At 48.6% G+C, this 15,863-nt stretch overlaps 9 protein-coding genes across 9 annotated transcripts; 3 read left to right on the forward strand and 6 right to left on the reverse strand.

The window, feature by feature from the left end:
• Window positions 1-888: 888 nt before the first annotated feature.
• On the reverse strand, window positions 889-2,306 carry N7484_006323 (lipase ROG1 family protein; the record flags this gene model as incomplete). Its single annotated transcript, XM_057116741.1, has 2 exons — window positions 889-2,188; window positions 2,251-2,306. The coding sequence occupies 2 exons, from the start codon at window positions 2,304-2,306 to the stop codon at window positions 889-891; spliced, it is 1,356 nt and encodes a 451-aa protein (XP_056972624.1).
• A 577-nt stretch (window positions 2,307-2,883) lies between these two features.
• Window positions 2,884-4,836, forward strand: rex3 (putative RNA exonuclease Rex3; the record flags this gene model as incomplete). The annotated part of the gene is made up of 1 exon (XM_057116742.1): window positions 2,884-4,836. The coding sequence occupies one exon, from the start codon at window positions 2,884-2,886 to the stop codon at window positions 4,834-4,836; it is 1,953 nt and encodes a 650-aa protein (XP_056972625.1).
• A 182-nt stretch (window positions 4,837-5,018) lies between these two features.
• Window positions 5,019-6,049, reverse strand: N7484_006325 (60S ribosomal protein eL22). Its single transcript, XM_057116743.1, has 4 exons — window positions 5,933-6,049; window positions 5,688-5,723; window positions 5,407-5,603; window positions 5,019-5,332 (listed from the first exon to the last, which is right to left on the reverse strand). Exons 1-4 carry the CDS (start codon window positions 5,948-5,950, stop codon window positions 5,206-5,208), a joined length of 378 nt encoding a protein of 125 aa, XP_056972626.1. The 5' UTR covers window positions 5,951-6,049; the 3' UTR covers window positions 5,019-5,205.
• A 940-nt stretch (window positions 6,050-6,989) lies between these two features.
• N7484_006326 (DUF3759 domain-containing protein) lies at window positions 6,990-7,433 on the reverse strand (the record flags this gene model as incomplete). The annotated part of the gene is made up of 3 exons (XM_057116744.1): window positions 6,990-7,159; window positions 7,215-7,349; window positions 7,418-7,433. 3 exons carry the CDS (start codon window positions 7,431-7,433, stop codon window positions 6,990-6,992), a joined length of 321 nt encoding a protein of 106 aa, XP_056972627.1.
• Window positions 7,434-8,641: 1,208 nt separating this feature from the next.
• Window positions 8,642-9,249, forward strand: N7484_006327 (DIM1 family thioredoxin-like protein; the record flags this gene model as incomplete). The annotated part of the gene is made up of 4 exons (XM_057116745.1): window positions 8,642-8,756; window positions 8,813-8,860; window positions 8,919-9,161; window positions 9,224-9,249. The coding sequence occupies 4 exons, from the start codon at window positions 8,642-8,644 to the stop codon at window positions 9,247-9,249; spliced, it is 432 nt and encodes a 143-aa protein (XP_056972628.1).
• Window positions 9,250-9,849: 600 nt separating this feature from the next.
• On the forward strand, window positions 9,850-11,177 carry N7484_006328 (translin; the record flags this gene model as incomplete). The annotated part of the gene is made up of 8 exons (XM_057116746.1): window positions 9,850-9,915; window positions 10,032-10,068; window positions 10,177-10,296; window positions 10,370-10,503; window positions 10,575-10,680; window positions 10,752-10,837; window positions 10,896-11,045; window positions 11,106-11,177. 8 exons carry the CDS (start codon window positions 9,850-9,852, stop codon window positions 11,175-11,177), a joined length of 771 nt encoding a protein of 256 aa, XP_056972629.1.
• Window positions 11,178-11,560: 383 nt separating this feature from the next.
• N7484_006329 (glutathione peroxidase) lies at window positions 11,561-12,253 on the reverse strand (the record flags this gene model as incomplete). Its single annotated transcript, XM_057116747.1, has 2 exons — window positions 11,561-12,066; window positions 12,211-12,253. The coding sequence occupies 2 exons, from the start codon at window positions 12,251-12,253 to the stop codon at window positions 11,561-11,563; spliced, it is 549 nt and encodes a 182-aa protein (XP_056972630.1).
• A 984-nt stretch (window positions 12,254-13,237) lies between these two features.
• On the reverse strand, window positions 13,238-13,709 carry N7484_006330 (CTAG/PCC1 family protein; the record flags this gene model as incomplete). Its single annotated transcript, XM_057116748.1, has 2 exons — window positions 13,238-13,574; window positions 13,663-13,709. 2 exons carry the CDS (start codon window positions 13,707-13,709, stop codon window positions 13,238-13,240), a joined length of 384 nt encoding a protein of 127 aa, XP_056972631.1.
• A 524-nt stretch (window positions 13,710-14,233) lies between these two features.
• Window positions 14,234-15,281, reverse strand: N7484_006331 (uncharacterized protein; the record flags this gene model as incomplete). The annotated part of the gene is made up of 3 exons (XM_057116749.1): window positions 14,234-14,649; window positions 14,711-14,926; window positions 14,990-15,281. 3 exons carry the CDS (start codon window positions 15,279-15,281, stop codon window positions 14,234-14,236), a joined length of 924 nt encoding a protein of 307 aa, XP_056972632.1.
• Window positions 15,282-15,863: the final 582 nt, after the last annotated feature.

Genomic DNA, 15,863 nt, shown 5'->3' on the forward strand with positions numbered 1-15,863 from the left:
TTTCTTATCAACGGTACTCTAGTCTGGGGAACACTGCATTACAAAAACAAAGTTCACCGAGGATGACCAATAGACTTGGCACCTGTAGATGCCTGGAAAATCAACCGTACCCAATTTCCAGGGTAAGGGTTCAAATCCTCATTCCAAATAGCATCAAAATTATCGTCATAGTGCATACAAGCAGTCATGCATAATACCAAGATGCAGAGATAGTGGTTATGCGTTTGCTTTATGCGCGTTCCAAGCTTTGAGTATCACACCAATGACCAAACAGTAGCTATTCGGTATGGGTTTACTTGGAATAGAACAGGTACACGACCCGCAGATTGCTGTTTACAGACGTTCAGAGCCAGCAGTGGCTCTTCAGGGTGGTTTGGGCGGTAGAAATCCTTAGCAGGCGATTGAAGACGCGAAGATAGACGTCGCCAGGAATGAAGGTCAAATGAATAGTAAGTTGCGCAGTGTACAGACACGCTTGAGTCGAGATATATTGATTTCAAATATGTGCCATCTCGCTCGTGAACTGTGGTGAGGTTGATCTTTGATTGGCCTCAGGCAAGATCGACGTGTGGGTCAGTGTGACCATCTGCATCGGCTAGATGAGTGATCGAAGTGGTGAGCTCAATTGTCAATATCTCAATTGAATCATATTTCCCGGTTTTGAGCTCGATCTCAAGATGGAGTTAGTTGCTCAGTGTAGGAAAGTGTTGAGTGATCCGTCGTTGGCCAGGATCTTATGTAATAGACATGGAATGTGTAAGTTAATCTATTATTTGGTATACAGGTTGCTAGTGCCTAAAGACTCTCAAAAAAAAAAAAAAAAAAAAAAAAACCAGAATGTTGTGACTCTATTGTTTCCTTCCCGAAATGATGCCGCGTACCACAGAATTATACCATGAAACCATTGTCAAGCCAGTGTTTCATGACCAGTTTGCCCTCGTTAAAACTGTCCTTTTGAATTCGAACAATGATAGCTGCATGAGAGTGTCGGTGTTTATGAATATAAACAGGGTATTTCCGGAATCCCACGTCATTCAAAGAATCAATCATGTCGAATTGGTCGGGTGTGAGAGCGAGCTTGGGGGACTTGGGTACATCGTGGCCAATAGGTGGGGACTGGCAAACTGCCGATGAATCTGAGTCGAATTCAATCGGCTTTGAACCCCTTCCGGTGGTCTTCTCAAGGGAGTCAGACGCTTCAACATCAGATCCCGAGAGATAGGCAGGCTCTTGTCGAGCACTGGCATTCTCGAGGACTTCGTCCATCACGTGTTGCATATCTTGCACCAGTAAGGGTACCTTGTACTTCCCAAAAAGCGCACCGTTTTTGCCTTCCACATGCAAGCGAATTCTTTTCTGGCTGCGGAATGTTTGAATCGCAGCATTGATGCAGAAAATTGTGGAAGCGGGGGGAAGTAACAGCAGAATAAGCAGGTAAAAAGGCATATTGTGTACAAAATCTTTCGTCTGTTTCCACGTTTCAGACGCACGATCTTCAGGCTCCTTTGCGTTGAGCGGTAGCAAGAACTCATCAGGGTCAACAATCACTTGCTCGTAACCTTCCACGTAGTTAATATTGATTTTTTCGAGGTCCCTGAAGGGATTCGTTTTCGTGAACAAAGTCGTGTAGAATGCCGTAGTGCGATCATTCACAACGTTGCCATACACACTCCGATTTTGGAACCTCTTCAATCCCTGGATGAAAATGCTCTCTGGGTCGGCGAGGATGCTTAGCAGGGGCCGGCCGGTGTCGCGGAACGAATCCACCATGAACAACTGCTGGCCAGATATGGAGACCAGTCGCGGCCCTAGCCCATTCCATATTTGACCTCTTATCCCCTTGAGGGGAGTTCTCACACCAATATGTGGTGAGGCAAATGTTGTGAAGTTCATGGGTTCCACTTTATCTAGCCACCCATGGGCTTGAAGCAACCCAATGGCATATCGAGCAACCAGACCTCCTAGAGAGTAGCCAACAACGCTGATTTTTTTGATCTTCTGCCCTTTGTTCTCCAATTTCTCTAGGGTGTCTTCGATCTCATGCACCACGCGTTCGCCACCCACCTCGATGCCATCGTAGGTGAAGTTGCCGCTGTTTCCCTCTGGACATAGAATGTGAAGATCTTTTCCGTATCTTTCCTTCAACGCCGCTGCCATATAGTCAAGGTGCGATGGCTTGCCCCAGAGGCTACACAAAGAACGAGTTAGCTTGCTTAACGACGTCATCCGAAACCAGGGGACAGGACACACCCATGCACCAGGACACAGAGATGGTCGGCTTTGATCGAAGCTTCAGTATCTGACATTTCTATAGTATGCGACTGAATTATTTGTGAAAGAAAAAATCAATTCAGGAGGCCAGGCTGACGAGATAAAAGGCCACTCAGCCACTGTGCTGGTCGGAGTTAAGGCTGACATACGAACCTCCAGCCGATAAGGCCGGTGATAAGATCGACCACCTTGTGGCCTAGATCTTCAGGTGTCTGTTTGGCTTGGTTTGCAACCCATTCGACATTTAATCAACTCTGGCCTTGGCCTCTCCAACATCACTTGGTTCCATGTATCTCTGGTGGTTTTTCATGATGGCAAATCCATAACAAGAGGCCGACCTGATTGTTTCATCAAACATCCCGTGCTATCTCACAAACACCCGGTGATGCTCATATTTGCATCCCGAGGGCTATGATTTGCACGTCGTAAGAGTTGGAAGGTTTTATGCTTCTCTGCCCCTGCACCGACCCCAACATAGCTTACAAAGCTTCTCTCTATTCATCAATGCTTACTATACTCCCTTGAAACTGACTTCCGGATCAACGCGTCACTGCACGAATAACAAATCGTATGTCTTTGAGAGTCTAGCTAAGGACGAATCTTCAACCGACAATGTTTACAACTCTGGGTTTATTCGGCGGTGTTCCATGCCCGCAGGGCACGCAGTGCTTCCTTATAACCTGTCTATTCTCGCATGAGACCCAAGCTTCCAGTCTGTCTGCGGCTGAGAGTACTTTCAATTCAGTCGACAGCGAGCATATTTCCAAAAGGCGTAAGGTTGAAAGCGCCACACAATCATCAGAATCAAAATCAATACCTTCTACTCATGTTCCGGTTCAAAAACTTTCAACACACCCACCAGTGACCGCGACTGGGTTGAAGCAGCAATCACAAAGCGCCAGCTCGGGCGTTTCAAAGTTGTCATCGGTTTCTCGAAAAGTCTCTCCTCCACCAAGGCGTGCAGAGTCTAAGACTACGAGCCAAAGGACTGAGGGTCAGTCTGCGGCAAATTCCTCAGAGCGTGCATCTTCACAGCTTCCTCCTCGGAAGGTGCCAAAAGAAAGTCTCAATCCTCGAATGCTTCCCAAGGCTCCAGCCAATCATGCCGTCCGGACGGCTATCCTGACCAAGCTCCATTCCGGCATGTCGGCACTCAATGAGAAACTTGCCAAGGACAAGGAGCCTTCAAACAAATGTTTTGTCCTCAACAAAGATGAGCTTGTGACAATGGCCCTGGATGAGGAGGAAAAGGTAGCCAGGGAGAATCCTGGGGTTTACTCAAATGTCATCAAGCTTCGGATAGTAAAATTGACGAAGATGACTATGGAAGAATGGACAAAAGAGGTGATGGCTCATCTCAACTCCCGGTACTATAAAATCCAGCCAGTCCAACAAAATACGCAAAAGCCATCAAGGCCTATCAACACAGGTCTATCTTCGAAGGAAGAGACTGCGCTTGCGATGGCATTAGTCACACCAGTGACTGGCCTTGAAGAATTTGGTTATGTCACCAAAGCACCTACTGCGGCAGAAATCGAAACTGCGAAGAAAGGGACCATCGAGTCTAAGGGCTGGGAAAAGTGTGATCGGTGTGGTGGACGTTTCCAGGTCTTCCCTGGACGCCGTGAGGATGGAGCATTAGCCAGCGGCGGTCAATGTACCTATCACCCAAGCCGACCCATGTATCCGCCGCGCAAGAAAACGGACAATGTTACCGGCGCCCAAGAAGCTTACTTTCCATGCTGCACTGAACCTATGGGCGCTTCTTCAGGTTGCACGAAAGCCAAAACCCACGTGTTCAAAGTGTCAGAGGTAAAGCGCCTTGCATCGATCCTCCAGTTCGAAGAAACCCCAGCACAGCCCGATAAGGGAGCTCTAGACCCGATTTCTTTTGACTGCGAAATGGGTTACACAACTCTGGGCATGGAGCTCATTCGTCTGACGGCTGTCAGCTGGCCGGAGGGTCGTGATGTTTTGGATGTTTTGGTCAAGCCTATGGGCGAAGTGCTGGACCTCAACTCACGATATTCGGGTGTTTTCCCTGAACACTATGCAACTGCCATTCCTTATGGCACCTCGACTGCCGTTCAAGAGAATAACGACAAAGGCACCAATCCCTTGCAGGTTGTCGATTCTCCTGCTGCGGCGCGATCCCTTCTTTTCAACTTCCTTCAACCTGATACACCCTTGATCGGCCATGCAATTGATAATGATCTAAACGTTTGCCGAATCATTCATCCCGTTATCATTGATACTGTGCTTCTGTACCCACACCCAAGAGGTCGTCTACCCAATCGTATGAGTCTTAAAGCCCTGGCACAAAGGCATCTCGACCGTGACATTCAAATGGGAGGAGATAAGGGTCACGACTCCAAGGAAGATTCGATTGCTACGGGTGACTTGGTGCGGGTGAAGGCAGGTGTGATATGGAAGCGATTAGAGGCGAAAGGGTGGAAATTTCAGAATGGCAGCTTGATTGCACCTCCTGGTCAAGACGTCCAGAACATGAGAGAGGCTGCACGGGGAACTGGCGTCCCCCAGAATAGGAATTCAAGCATCACATAGCATAGCCTATTACGATTTAAGCCAATTATGACCATATTGTCGTTGTCAATCGATCCAACTTGAGAACGTTAGCATACTACGCTCAGTGTAGTAGCTGTTCAAGACCCAGTTTGATAACATACTTGTAACTGAGCATTCTACAATTTCACCAGAGACATTCTACGAACGGTTCAGAAATGTGTGAAGGGTATAAAAATTTTTGATTTCATAGCGCAATTAAGTGCTAATCTACCCTCACAAATCCACGACCCAACTTTCCATGGCTCTCACACTTTTGTCCGGCAAGAATCCCAAGCCAAAAAGGAATGCACATATACCAGTCCGAATCGATCGACAATGAGGTCAAGAGTCAGTCGAGAGAGGGAGAATTTACTCCTCATCCTCCTCAGCCTCGTCGTTGACGACGTTGTAGAAGCGGAGCTCGTAGACACCCTTGGAGGTAGAGACGACACGGAGCCAGTCACGGAGCTGCTGCTTCTTGAGGTACTTCTTGGTCCTGGAAAAAAGAAAAAGAAACAAGTCAGCGAAACGGTTCTAGATTACCGAGGATGGAGACAATAATCAACGTACAGGTACTTCAGGTAGCGACCGGAGAAGGGGATGTGAGCAACAACCTCGACCTTGCCGTCACCAATAGAGTTGATAACGACGTTCTCGCCAAGGTTGCCGACACGGCCCTCGACCTTGATGCGGTCGTGGAGGAACTTCTCGAAGGCAGAGACATCGAAGATCTTGTCGCTAGCGGGCTGCGAAGCGTTGATGATGAACTGTATAGCGACATGTTAGATTTCCGCGCTCCGAAGCATCCCACTGCGTTGAACAGAGGCTTTTTGTGGATTGCAGTAACGTACCTTCTGGGTGGTCTTCTGGGCCTTGCGACCACGGGCCTATTTACCGGAGAGAAAAAATGAATTAGCCTACTGCTCCAACATGTCGAGTTCCCCGATGGCAGTCGCAGTAGATCATGGCCACACAATTTCCGACGGCCGAATAGATATTTCAATACCCAGCCGAAGTCATGTTGGGTGGTGCACTTTCTGCTGCATAGCCGGTGGGGAGGAACAGCAAAGCGTTCACGGGATGTCTTTCAACGTACAGCAGCAACGGGAGCCATTGTGAATAGATGGGAGGGGATGGAGACGGAAAAGGGTAAGGTCGCAAAGAGGTGAATATCCTGCGCCGGCGAGAGGGATGGTCGGAAGAAGATCTATCGGGCTTCGTGGTGGAGCCCTTAGTCGAACTTGCAAAAAAAATCCCAAAATTGCCCACCCGTGGGCTGCGCTTAGCCTGTTTGGGGGTGATTAGGGTTGGGGCTGAATGATTAGTCACGCAAATCCCCATTGTCGGTGAACGGCGGCAATAAATGAGTTCTATCACGTGAGATGTGCCTCGGCCCGCTTTAAATTGGTTTCTTATTGGTCAAAATACGCGAGGCGACAACTAGCGTGGTCTCCCCAGGGTATAAATATCTCCTCCCCCTCTCCCCCATTTCCTCTTTTCTTTTTTCTTTTCCAGCTCTCTTTGCCAATTGGCTTAGATCAAGTGTAGTATCTGTTCTTTTCAGTTTAATCTCTGAAAGTTTCCTACGGGAAACACATTGATTATTCTCATTTTTGGATCTCGCAACCAACCTCTGTGCTTGCGCACGTTGGTTGCACAGTGTCATCGGGCTCACACTACCCCCGATCGACGCGAACTCACTTTTTCATCAACTGCATCGGCTTGTCCGGTCGCTTGGAGAAGAAGTTGTGCTTTCTCACATAGATTTCCTGAAATATGATTCGTTCCATGAATTGAAGCTGTTGAACCTAGCGTAATTGTCTAGTAACACGTCCCTCGGTCCCCACATCTGGTCGATGCGGTGATGTCTTGTCGAGACTTGTCTCTGCCTAGATTGATCGACTTGGTCCTGCCCTACTTTGTTATGATCCCCATGGGCACAGTCTCCGAAATGTCATGCAAGCACCCGTCCTGAGGTCTATGTCCAGGTGCTTATGTTCACAAAAAAAATTTATATATCCGTCTACGTAGATCCTTTCCAGGCTTACAAGGGATTTGATGAAAAGACATTCATTCAATCGTGGTATTTAATTCCTGATTCTATTCCCAAAGATCGCCAAGTGTTTGTTGTGGGTCATTCGGGTAGCTGGTGTTTACCAGCGGCCACTCTCCTCCATGCGGCTCTCGTAGGCCTGCTTGGCGTGGTGCTTAGCCTTCTCGCGGTCAATGAAGTCAAGACCCTTGGTCTCAACCTCACGGTCAATGAAGGCACCGGCAAGACCAGCAATGATCTCCTTGGCCTTGGCGTGGTTATCAACCTTGCCTGTAAAAGACGTTACTTCATGAATCTTGTTTGAGATCCCTGTTGAAATACATACCCTCGCGAGCCTCGTGCTCCTCGTAGGCCTTCATGGCCTCGTAGGCAGCAGCACCACCGATGAGCTCGTGAGACCACTTGGCCTCGTGAGGGCGGTAGGTCATCTCCTCGTGGGCGCGGGCCTCGTGGCTGTCATCTGTGATAAGGAAACTTGTTAGGCCTGGATGATCTTGCAAATGCAGAAGGATGCTATATGGCACTCACCATCGAACCAAGCCATTTTGATAGATGTTATGTGATGTAGAATAGGGTAGAGAAATGTGCTGTGGATGGAGAGAGAAAGAGTAGGAGCAAGAGAGGGACGCAAGCCTTATAACCCCTCCTCAGCCTCGCGCCACCCTTGTGAAACTACCAGGGCTAAGAAGAGCTTTCCAGCGATTCGTCCCAGATTTGCCAAGCTTAGCGAGCTTTAGCTTTTCGGCTTGTTTTGCATTCAGAATCGTGCATCGAATAGTACGTACTCACTATTCCCGTTTCAGCTAGTGGGGACCACCGGATCGAGTTTGTGATTGGAACGGCGTATCCTTTTCAGCCGAGTCCCAATAATAGCCAATATTCTGGCGCCTTCTGAGGCTTAGACTGTCTTGGCTGATTCGACACGTGTAGGGCAGATGATTTGTTGATGCGGTGTCTGGCACCACTCACCGGCTTGGAGCGGAAGATGAGACAGAGGATTGAGGGGGGCGCATGGCCGGGTACCACGAGCACAGAGATGCAGGCTCATGCACAGGAATACTATTCTAATGCAAATTTGTATTCAGTACGGCGGCTCGTGGGCAATTGCCTACTACCTCGGGAAGCATAGATATAAATTTTGGAACTTTGGAAGACAATTCGTGTTTCCAAGGATAGTCTCTGGCAGCTTGAACCCTTACTGGGTTCTGTCCATGGTACTAGGTGGCATCCGGACTACATATATGGGAGAAAGCCGGGCATGGCCTCACTCTTCTGCTAGGTAGACAATTGGAATATGTAGCCATTAAAGCAAACATCCTATTAAATTTGATTTGGCTGTTCCGACCAACTCCGGGTCTAAATCAATTGCATTGACCTTGGAGGCATGCTGCAACTCAGTGTTCCAGGGTCCTCCTGAGGTCCGGGGTGGGGGAAATATATTTTAGGTGGGCGCTAACTTGGAAGACATCTGGTTGCAAATTAGATGGAAATGACATACATTCACTGAAGATGTACACATTCAACTTGTACAAGTCGCCGGGAATTTCTCGACTCAGGATGATAAAGAAATGATCCGAAATAACCCCTGACCGAGCTTTTTAATAGGTGGAGCCGTGGAACGTTCCAATGGTTGCTGGAAGTACTCGCGATTTAGAGTCGATCGGTCACCTGACCCTATCGCGGGGTGTGCCAGCGATAAGCTCCAGCTTCTCCAATTTTCATCCAGCACATCACGTCCGAAGAAACATCGTCATGGGTTCCATTGTCCTGCCACACCTGCGATCAGCCTGGCATGTTGATCAGGCTATCCTCTCCGAGGAAGAACGCCTTGTCGTCATTCGATTTGGCCGGGACCACGATCCCGACTGTGAGTTACCTGCACGCCTTTCCCGGGGTCGCGACACTAACAACTTCACTCTCCAGGCATTCGTCAAGATGAAGTCCTCTACAAGATCGCCGAGCGAGTGAAGAGTACGTGTATTTATCTCTTCCGCAAGAAATACCCTTTCTAACATCAGCGCCCGATTAGATTTCGCTGTCATCTACCTCTGCGATCTCGACGAGGTCCCCGACTTCAGTACCATGTACGAACTATACGACCCGATGACTATTATGTACTTCTATCGAAATAAACATATGATGTGTGATTTCGGAACCGGTAACAACAACAAGTTGAACTGGGTTTTGGAGGACAAGCAGGAGTTGATCGACATCATCGAGACCATCTACAAAGGCGCCAAGAAGGGTCGTGGTTTGGTTGTTAGTCCCAAGGGTATGTCTCTTGAGTCTTCTATCAGTACCATGGAGCTTAGACACATGCTGACAACTATGCAGATTACTCGACGAGATACCGATACTAGACGAGGCCTGGTCGAGATACTGGCGATTTTCGGTGGTACGTGCCCAACGGCGCACCTATTCATGACGTTTACGATTACGATCGCTAGAGAAATAAAAAGAGTACTGGAGAGAAGAATAACTTGGGTGTGCATGGGAACTTTGGCAAGGAATCGATTTGTGGCTGGTCATACAGACCATATCTACGGTATACGTGAGCTCGCAATGAGATTCCTTTGCCCAAGAAGCCGATAATAATGCATATAATACATCTATTAAAACCACAAAAAACCTTCAAAATCAACAAGTAAAACACTTTCACTTCATTTGAATGCCTAACGCCATATATAGGTATCTACTGTAGATGATCCGATCCTCCAAATGACACCCAACCGTCGTACAACACAAGATAGCGACAACTAGATAAAAGAACGTTAAAATAAACAGTAAAATGATGAGCCAAAGCTCATTGAAATCCCCAATCCTCAAATAGAGTACATTTTTGAGTTGATCACAAATCTAAGATTTTGACGTAACTCCCCAACTTCCACCACCAACAACCAACCCACCGACACCTCCAACTCTCATCTCCCCACATCAGCATCCAGCTAGCTAACGGCAAAATGATTGATCAACGCATTTTCGAGGATCTCCAGACCAAGATCGATGAGGAGACCGCCGTTCGCGATGTGAGATACCCAAGCACCCGCGCAGTCCACATAACGAAATTCTTCGCGTGCCAAGCCCAGCCCAAGCTCGCGGCGCGCACAATATCCGGCTACCAGAGCTGACGTTGAATGTACAGGAACTACACGATATTGTCCAGACACTTGCACGGAAAGGTATCTTTCACTTAGTGACTTATTCGAAAGCCTAAGCTTTCGTTTCTGTTCATGGAGAGTCCCGTTGTCGGTATGCAAAATTTATTGGAGGCTGATGCTGCTCTGTAGGACGTTCTACACAGGCTATTCTCTCAAGGGCGCACTCTACCCCGACTGACCAGAGTATGTTTTCCCTTGCCCTGGAGTTTTTCTGGCACTGGTTACTACGGGCGTTGTTTCCTACCAGCAGTGAGACTGCATGATAGCTTGGGCTTTTTATCCCTGGCTTCAAGTTTATGCATTGACTAATTTGAGACAATAGTCAAGTCTGTCCTTGATGATGCGACTGTGGCAATCATTGCCCAGAAGCAAGATGTTGCCCGCCTGAAGGCTGTGGCTGACAAGCACCCATTCTACAAGTACAACAATGTCTGGTCGCGGGAGCTGCAGAACCTGGTACGTTATGAAAATTAATATTTTGCTCCTGGGGTGATGAAAAGAAACAATAAACTAATTAGCCCCGCTAGGTCTCTTCCATTGAGCTGTGTGCTTGGCTTGGTGGACTCCAGGAGCACAAGGGACCTGACTCCACCTCGTTCATGACTGTCGAGGATGTCGGAAAGTTCCTAGAGGGTATGTGTGACCGCTAACTCAACTCGGCATTAGAGAAACAAAGCGCAGATGGAACTGACATTACTCTGCAGTCCCTGTCAACCTGAAAGAGCAAGACGCCTTCCACCTGACCATCGAAGAGTATCTCCTGGCGCTGATCTCCATGGTTGAAGAACTGGTACGAATGCAACCATTCGTTCATCTACCAGCTAATTGATTTACTAATATGGATATAGTCTCGTCTGGCTGTCAACTCTGTTACCCTTGGTGACTACGAACGGCCCATGCAAATCGGCAACTTCATCAAGGAGCTTTTCGCTGGGTTCCAGCTGCTGAACTTGAAGAATGATATCCTCCGCAAGCGTAGCGATGGAATCAAGTACAGCGTGAGTTTATCCTTGTCCGAACATCGATTGTTATTATACTGACAAATTTACGATGTATAGGTCAAGAAGGTTGAAGACGTTGTGTACGACCTTTCGTTGCGCAATCTTATTCCCAAGGGTAGCGCTGCGTGATCTTCTATGATCAATATATTCTGAATGAGCTGTGAAAAAGTTTTGTACCGTGAGAATCTCATGAACCAAATGGTCGCGGGGCCAAGCAATATTAAAAAGATCCATAACCTCATGACAGCAATCTTTTTACTATCTATGGCCTTTTTTCGTATACGGTGGTCAAAGCTCTTCCTAGGACTATAAGCACGGTCTGTTTGTAAGCCGCTTTGAAAGCGTCAAAATGTATCTGAAGTATAGTATCATATTTCGTACAGGGAATATCTAAATAATAGAGAACCCGAAAGCATATTCATACAAATCAAAATATAGAAGGCAAAATGGTATCAAAACAGCTTCATCCCCAAAGTAAAAAGTCCTCCAGGCGCACCAACCTAATTAGCTTGCTACTCAGCAGCCTTCTTGACCGAAGCCAGAGTACCAGCCTTCTTAGCCTTCTCAATCTCCTGCTCAATAGCCTCCTGCAAACCCTCAGGCTTAGTCAAAGAGGAGTACCGAGAAACAACCTTTCCATCAGCGCCAACAAGGAACTTCTCAAAGTTCCACTTGATGCGCTTCAGACCCATGACGCCGGGCTGCTGCTCCTTGAGCCAGGTGTACAGGGGCGCGGCATCGTTGCCGTTGACGTCCAGTTTGCCGAGAACGGGGAAGGTGACACCGTAGTTCACCTGGCAGAAGGACTGGATCTCGTCGTTGGAGCCGGGGTCTTGGCTGCCGAACTGGTTGCAGGGGAAACCGAGGATGGTGAAGTCTTCGGGGTATTTGGCCTTGAGGGTTTGGTAGAGCTTCTCGAGGCCCTCGAACTGCGGGGTGAAGCCGCATTTGGAGGCGGTGTTCACGACTAGGACGACCTTGCCTTCGAGAGAGCTGAGGGGGAAGGTGTTGCCACGCTCTATTGGGATCATTAGTAACTGCTTCTTTTATGGCGCGGTGCTTGTGCATTTGGGGGAGGGGTTAAGGTTTCTAGGCGGGCTGATTTGTCGCGAGAACCTTGAGAGAGGGGAGAGGGTATTGGGAAAGAGGTTGCGAGACGTACTGTCAACGGGCTCAAACTCGAAGAAGGAGGTTGCGGAAGCCATTGTTCTGAATTTGGTGAGGGGTGATGTGAAGATTAGCGGCTTTAGTCGAAGCTGTCGAGGGTTGGAGCTGCGTTGGAGTAGGTTACTCAATGACGTCGTAGAGTAGAAACTGCTGTGAACGATGTGGGGAGGGAGCCAAGACTTTATACCGCGTGGGATGGCGCGCAGGCAGTGCTTTTGTATTAATTGCATTGAGAAGAAACCGAGGCTTCGAGGCAGGAATATTACCAATGATCACAGGTCCAGACACGGAGGCTGGAGGGGCCGCCGGGCCTCTGCACAGCCGAGCCGATCCTATTGAATCCGGGAGATGTGATTGGTTGATGTGGGAACAATTTCTTTGTTTCCGTTTCTGCAGCTACTTTTTTGTTCTTCTATTATTCTAGGATCCACCTTGAATCCGCTATTGCATATTATTAAGCTTATCCGGTCTAGCTCTGCACAATTTTGGTACGGATAAACGAAAAGGAGACATAAATTTGTGTTCGATCGTGGGAGAGATTCTGCTTAGAAGAGCGGGACGGTCTCGATTCCATCCTAAATTGGAATGCGCCCGTGCCAAGAACGCAAAAACAAATATTTGCTTGCGCCATTTAGGTCCTGATGGAGCTTGTTTCCCGATGCTAGGTTTCGCACGGCATAGCCCTGATGTGAACAGTATTCTGGCATGATCAGTTCTACCGCAAGGACCTGCTAATGAGTGGCGAGAGTGGTAACCCGGTCATTGTACAGCAGGATCCCCGCAGTCTGTACCTGTGGCCTGATCTGTCTTTGGTAAGGATCTATTAAGGCACCGGTCAATCATCAGCGTCTTGGCCCCATCGTGGACAATGACGCATATGTAGAAAGCACCTTGCGCCCTGTGGCTGTAAGACTGCCAAGTAGTTCTCAAGTGTTGCCGACCTCATAGACCTGGCCACTGGTAGACAGAGATACCCCGCAATCTGAGCTTCGTTATCCAAGAAACATAATTCGCTCTCAGCTTCACCCCTCATATTCGGCTTCGAGCACATCGACGTCTAACTCGGCCATCGCGCCCAGAATAACACCCATACTCTCCATGAATCCATTGACGGCGACTCGGAGCATGCGGTTCGTCGTGGCGTAGTAATTGACCTGCAGGACGGTCTTCGACTCATCCAAGCTATCCAGGTTGGGCTCTTGCTTTTGCTTCTTTTCTTGGGGCTCGGTCGCCGCTTCGGGGGCGGGGGTTGTGAGGGTCAAGGTGCGTCGCACAAAGGCTGACAACTCAGGATCGACATCGAGAGTTTGCAGCGCAGATGAGGCAAGACGTTGAGTTGGCAGTGGAATTGAGATCTCCCTGTATTCTGGTCAGTACGATATTCGGCTGGAGAAGGTATGGCGCGTGTGGTGTTGATCTCGAGGTGGGGAGGCGGGGGAGGTCGTACAATGAGTATGGAAATTCGGACTTTGGCGGCGGTGCGGTGGCTGCCATGACTGACGTGTGATGAAACTAGATCAACAAAGATACGGATGCTGAAAAGGATAATTCCAAGTGGTCGTCGTTGACGTGTAATGGCTTGGGGGATCGACCGCTGTGTGCATTTGAATATATTTCGGGTGAGTTAGTCACCTAGTTAGAGGGCCCTGTGGTGACTCAGCATCTCCACTGGAGATTCATAACATACATCTCAACGACCCACGACAGAAAGGATTGTTTGGAGATTTAGTTATTCTGAAGTCAAAAATAGTTGACATAATGTATGGAATTCAGGTAATCTAAGTAATGGGTTTTCTCAGGGAATCATGGTTCCGAGAGGTATAATTGGGAACAAAGTCATCAAAAAATAAAAACGCACTCATGAGATATAGTACAAAAACTTGATCAAGTGTAAATCTGGTGTAAACCAGGTAGGAAGGGAAGACAAGAAGTACAATATTAGACTGCCTGAACAAAGTCATGACACCTTGAATACGTACCGACACCCCTCAAATGTTTTATCGCGGCTGGAAAGTCGTTTAAGCGGTGTAAAGGTAGCCAACGACGAGCTGGAGCTCAGCAGGGAGAGAGGAAATCTGACTGGGGAGGATGCCACCGCTAGCGAGAGCAGCTTGGAGGCCACCAAGGGCTCCAATGAGCCCAGAGGGGTTGCCGCTCAGCATGGCAAGATCGTTCTGGGCGGAAGCCTTGACAATGTTACCGGCACCAGGAAGCTGACGCTTAGCAGGAACGACTCCGGCAACCGTGCTCTCAGCAGTTCCGACAAGGCCCGAGGAAGTGCTCTCAGCAGTACCCGCAGCGCTGCCAACAATGCCAGTCACTCCATTCGTGGAGCTAGTGACGCCGTAAGCCAGACCACTAAGAGCATCATCACGCTTCACACCACCAAGGATAGCTACAGCGTCGTTCTCAACATCATCCAGCTGACGCTTGGCTACTTGCAAATTAGTCAATTATCCCAAATGCGTCAAGCATTGAATTGTAAGATAACTCACCAGGAACAGCTCCAGAAACAGTGCTTTCAGCGGTTCCTACAAGGCCAGAGGAAGTGGTCTCAGCAGTACCCGCAGCGCTGCCAACAATCCCAGTAACACCGTTTGTAGAGCTGGTGATGCCATAAGTCAAACCACTAAGAGCGTCACCGGCATCACGCTTCAGATCACTAAGAGTGTCCTCTCCAGCATCTTCAGCATCATCCGACTGGCGCTTCGCTATTCACAATGTCAGCAATTTGTCCCCTAAGCATGGCAAGGACAATCTTCATCGTGGCTTACCAGGGACGGCTCCAGAAACCGTACTCTCGGCAGTCCCAACAAGACCCGAGCTGGTACTCTCGGCAGTGCCCGCAGCACTGCCGACAATGCCAGTGGCTCCGTTGGTCGCGCCGGTGACACCGTAGACAAGACCGCTGACAGCATCTCCCCCATCACGCTTCAAATTGCTGAGAGCTCCCTCAGCAGTGTTCTCAACACCACTCACGACGCCAGCACCAGGGATGGTGGGAAGGGCGGCAGCGGAGACAACGCCAGCAAGGGCGACAGAGAAAGTGAATCCAGTGAACTTCATAGTTGCGGTTTGTTGAATTTTAGTTCGTTGAAGAGACAAATGAGCGACTAGGTTGAAATCAAACTTGTATGGAACCGAAATATATGTAAAGAATGGAAGAGGTAGAAGGAGTGTCTTGAGCAGAGAGACGAAGCAGCGGTCCCAGAGCAGATTTTATACATCTCCCGTTGATTGTTTTGATGAGCTCGAGCGGCTACATGTGGTCCAGCGAACTCCTCGCATGCACTGTAATCAGGATCATCAGGGGCCTATTATCATTTCGCGCCTGTTTTTTGTCCGTTTAGGCCATTACTGATGATGATCGACATTGAAAAGGTGCCATCCGCAATGCCGCACAGCTAGTAGTATCAAGGGAGGCCCACATGGCCTCCAATAGAATTTCCTGATGCGAGCGGTGTACTCGAATTGGGCGAATGAGATGGGCTTTCAGCAAGGATCAAGACTGGCTCAAGGGGCACTGGGCTGCTAAAACTTTGCTGGTGGTTTGTGGAGATCGCAAAGATTTGGTATATATCATATTACAATGCTCTTGCATGGAAGAATTTGAAGGTGGATTTTGATGGGCTAGAGGACATTTCGTTG

The sequence above is a fragment of the Penicillium longicatenatum genome, assembly GCF_028827895.1.
Source record: "Penicillium longicatenatum strain IBT 33135 chromosome Unknown contig_3_segment0_segment0, whole genome shotgun sequence".
Lineage (NCBI taxonomy): Eukaryota > Fungi > Ascomycota > Eurotiomycetes > Eurotiales > Aspergillaceae > Penicillium > Penicillium longicatenatum.

Bases quoted from the DNA above. Each gene is read 5' to 3' on its own strand.
- N7484_006325 (XM_057116743.1), bottom strand. The intron at 5,604-5,687 runs GTACGTTACTGC...GTCGCTATACAG, and splicing joins CCCAGAAGACCACCCAGAAG to TTCATCATCAACGCTTCGCA. The intron at 5,333-5,406 runs GTACGTTGATTA...TCTTTTTTCCAG, and splicing joins GGTCGCTACCTGAAGTACCT to GACCAAGAAGTACCTCAAGA.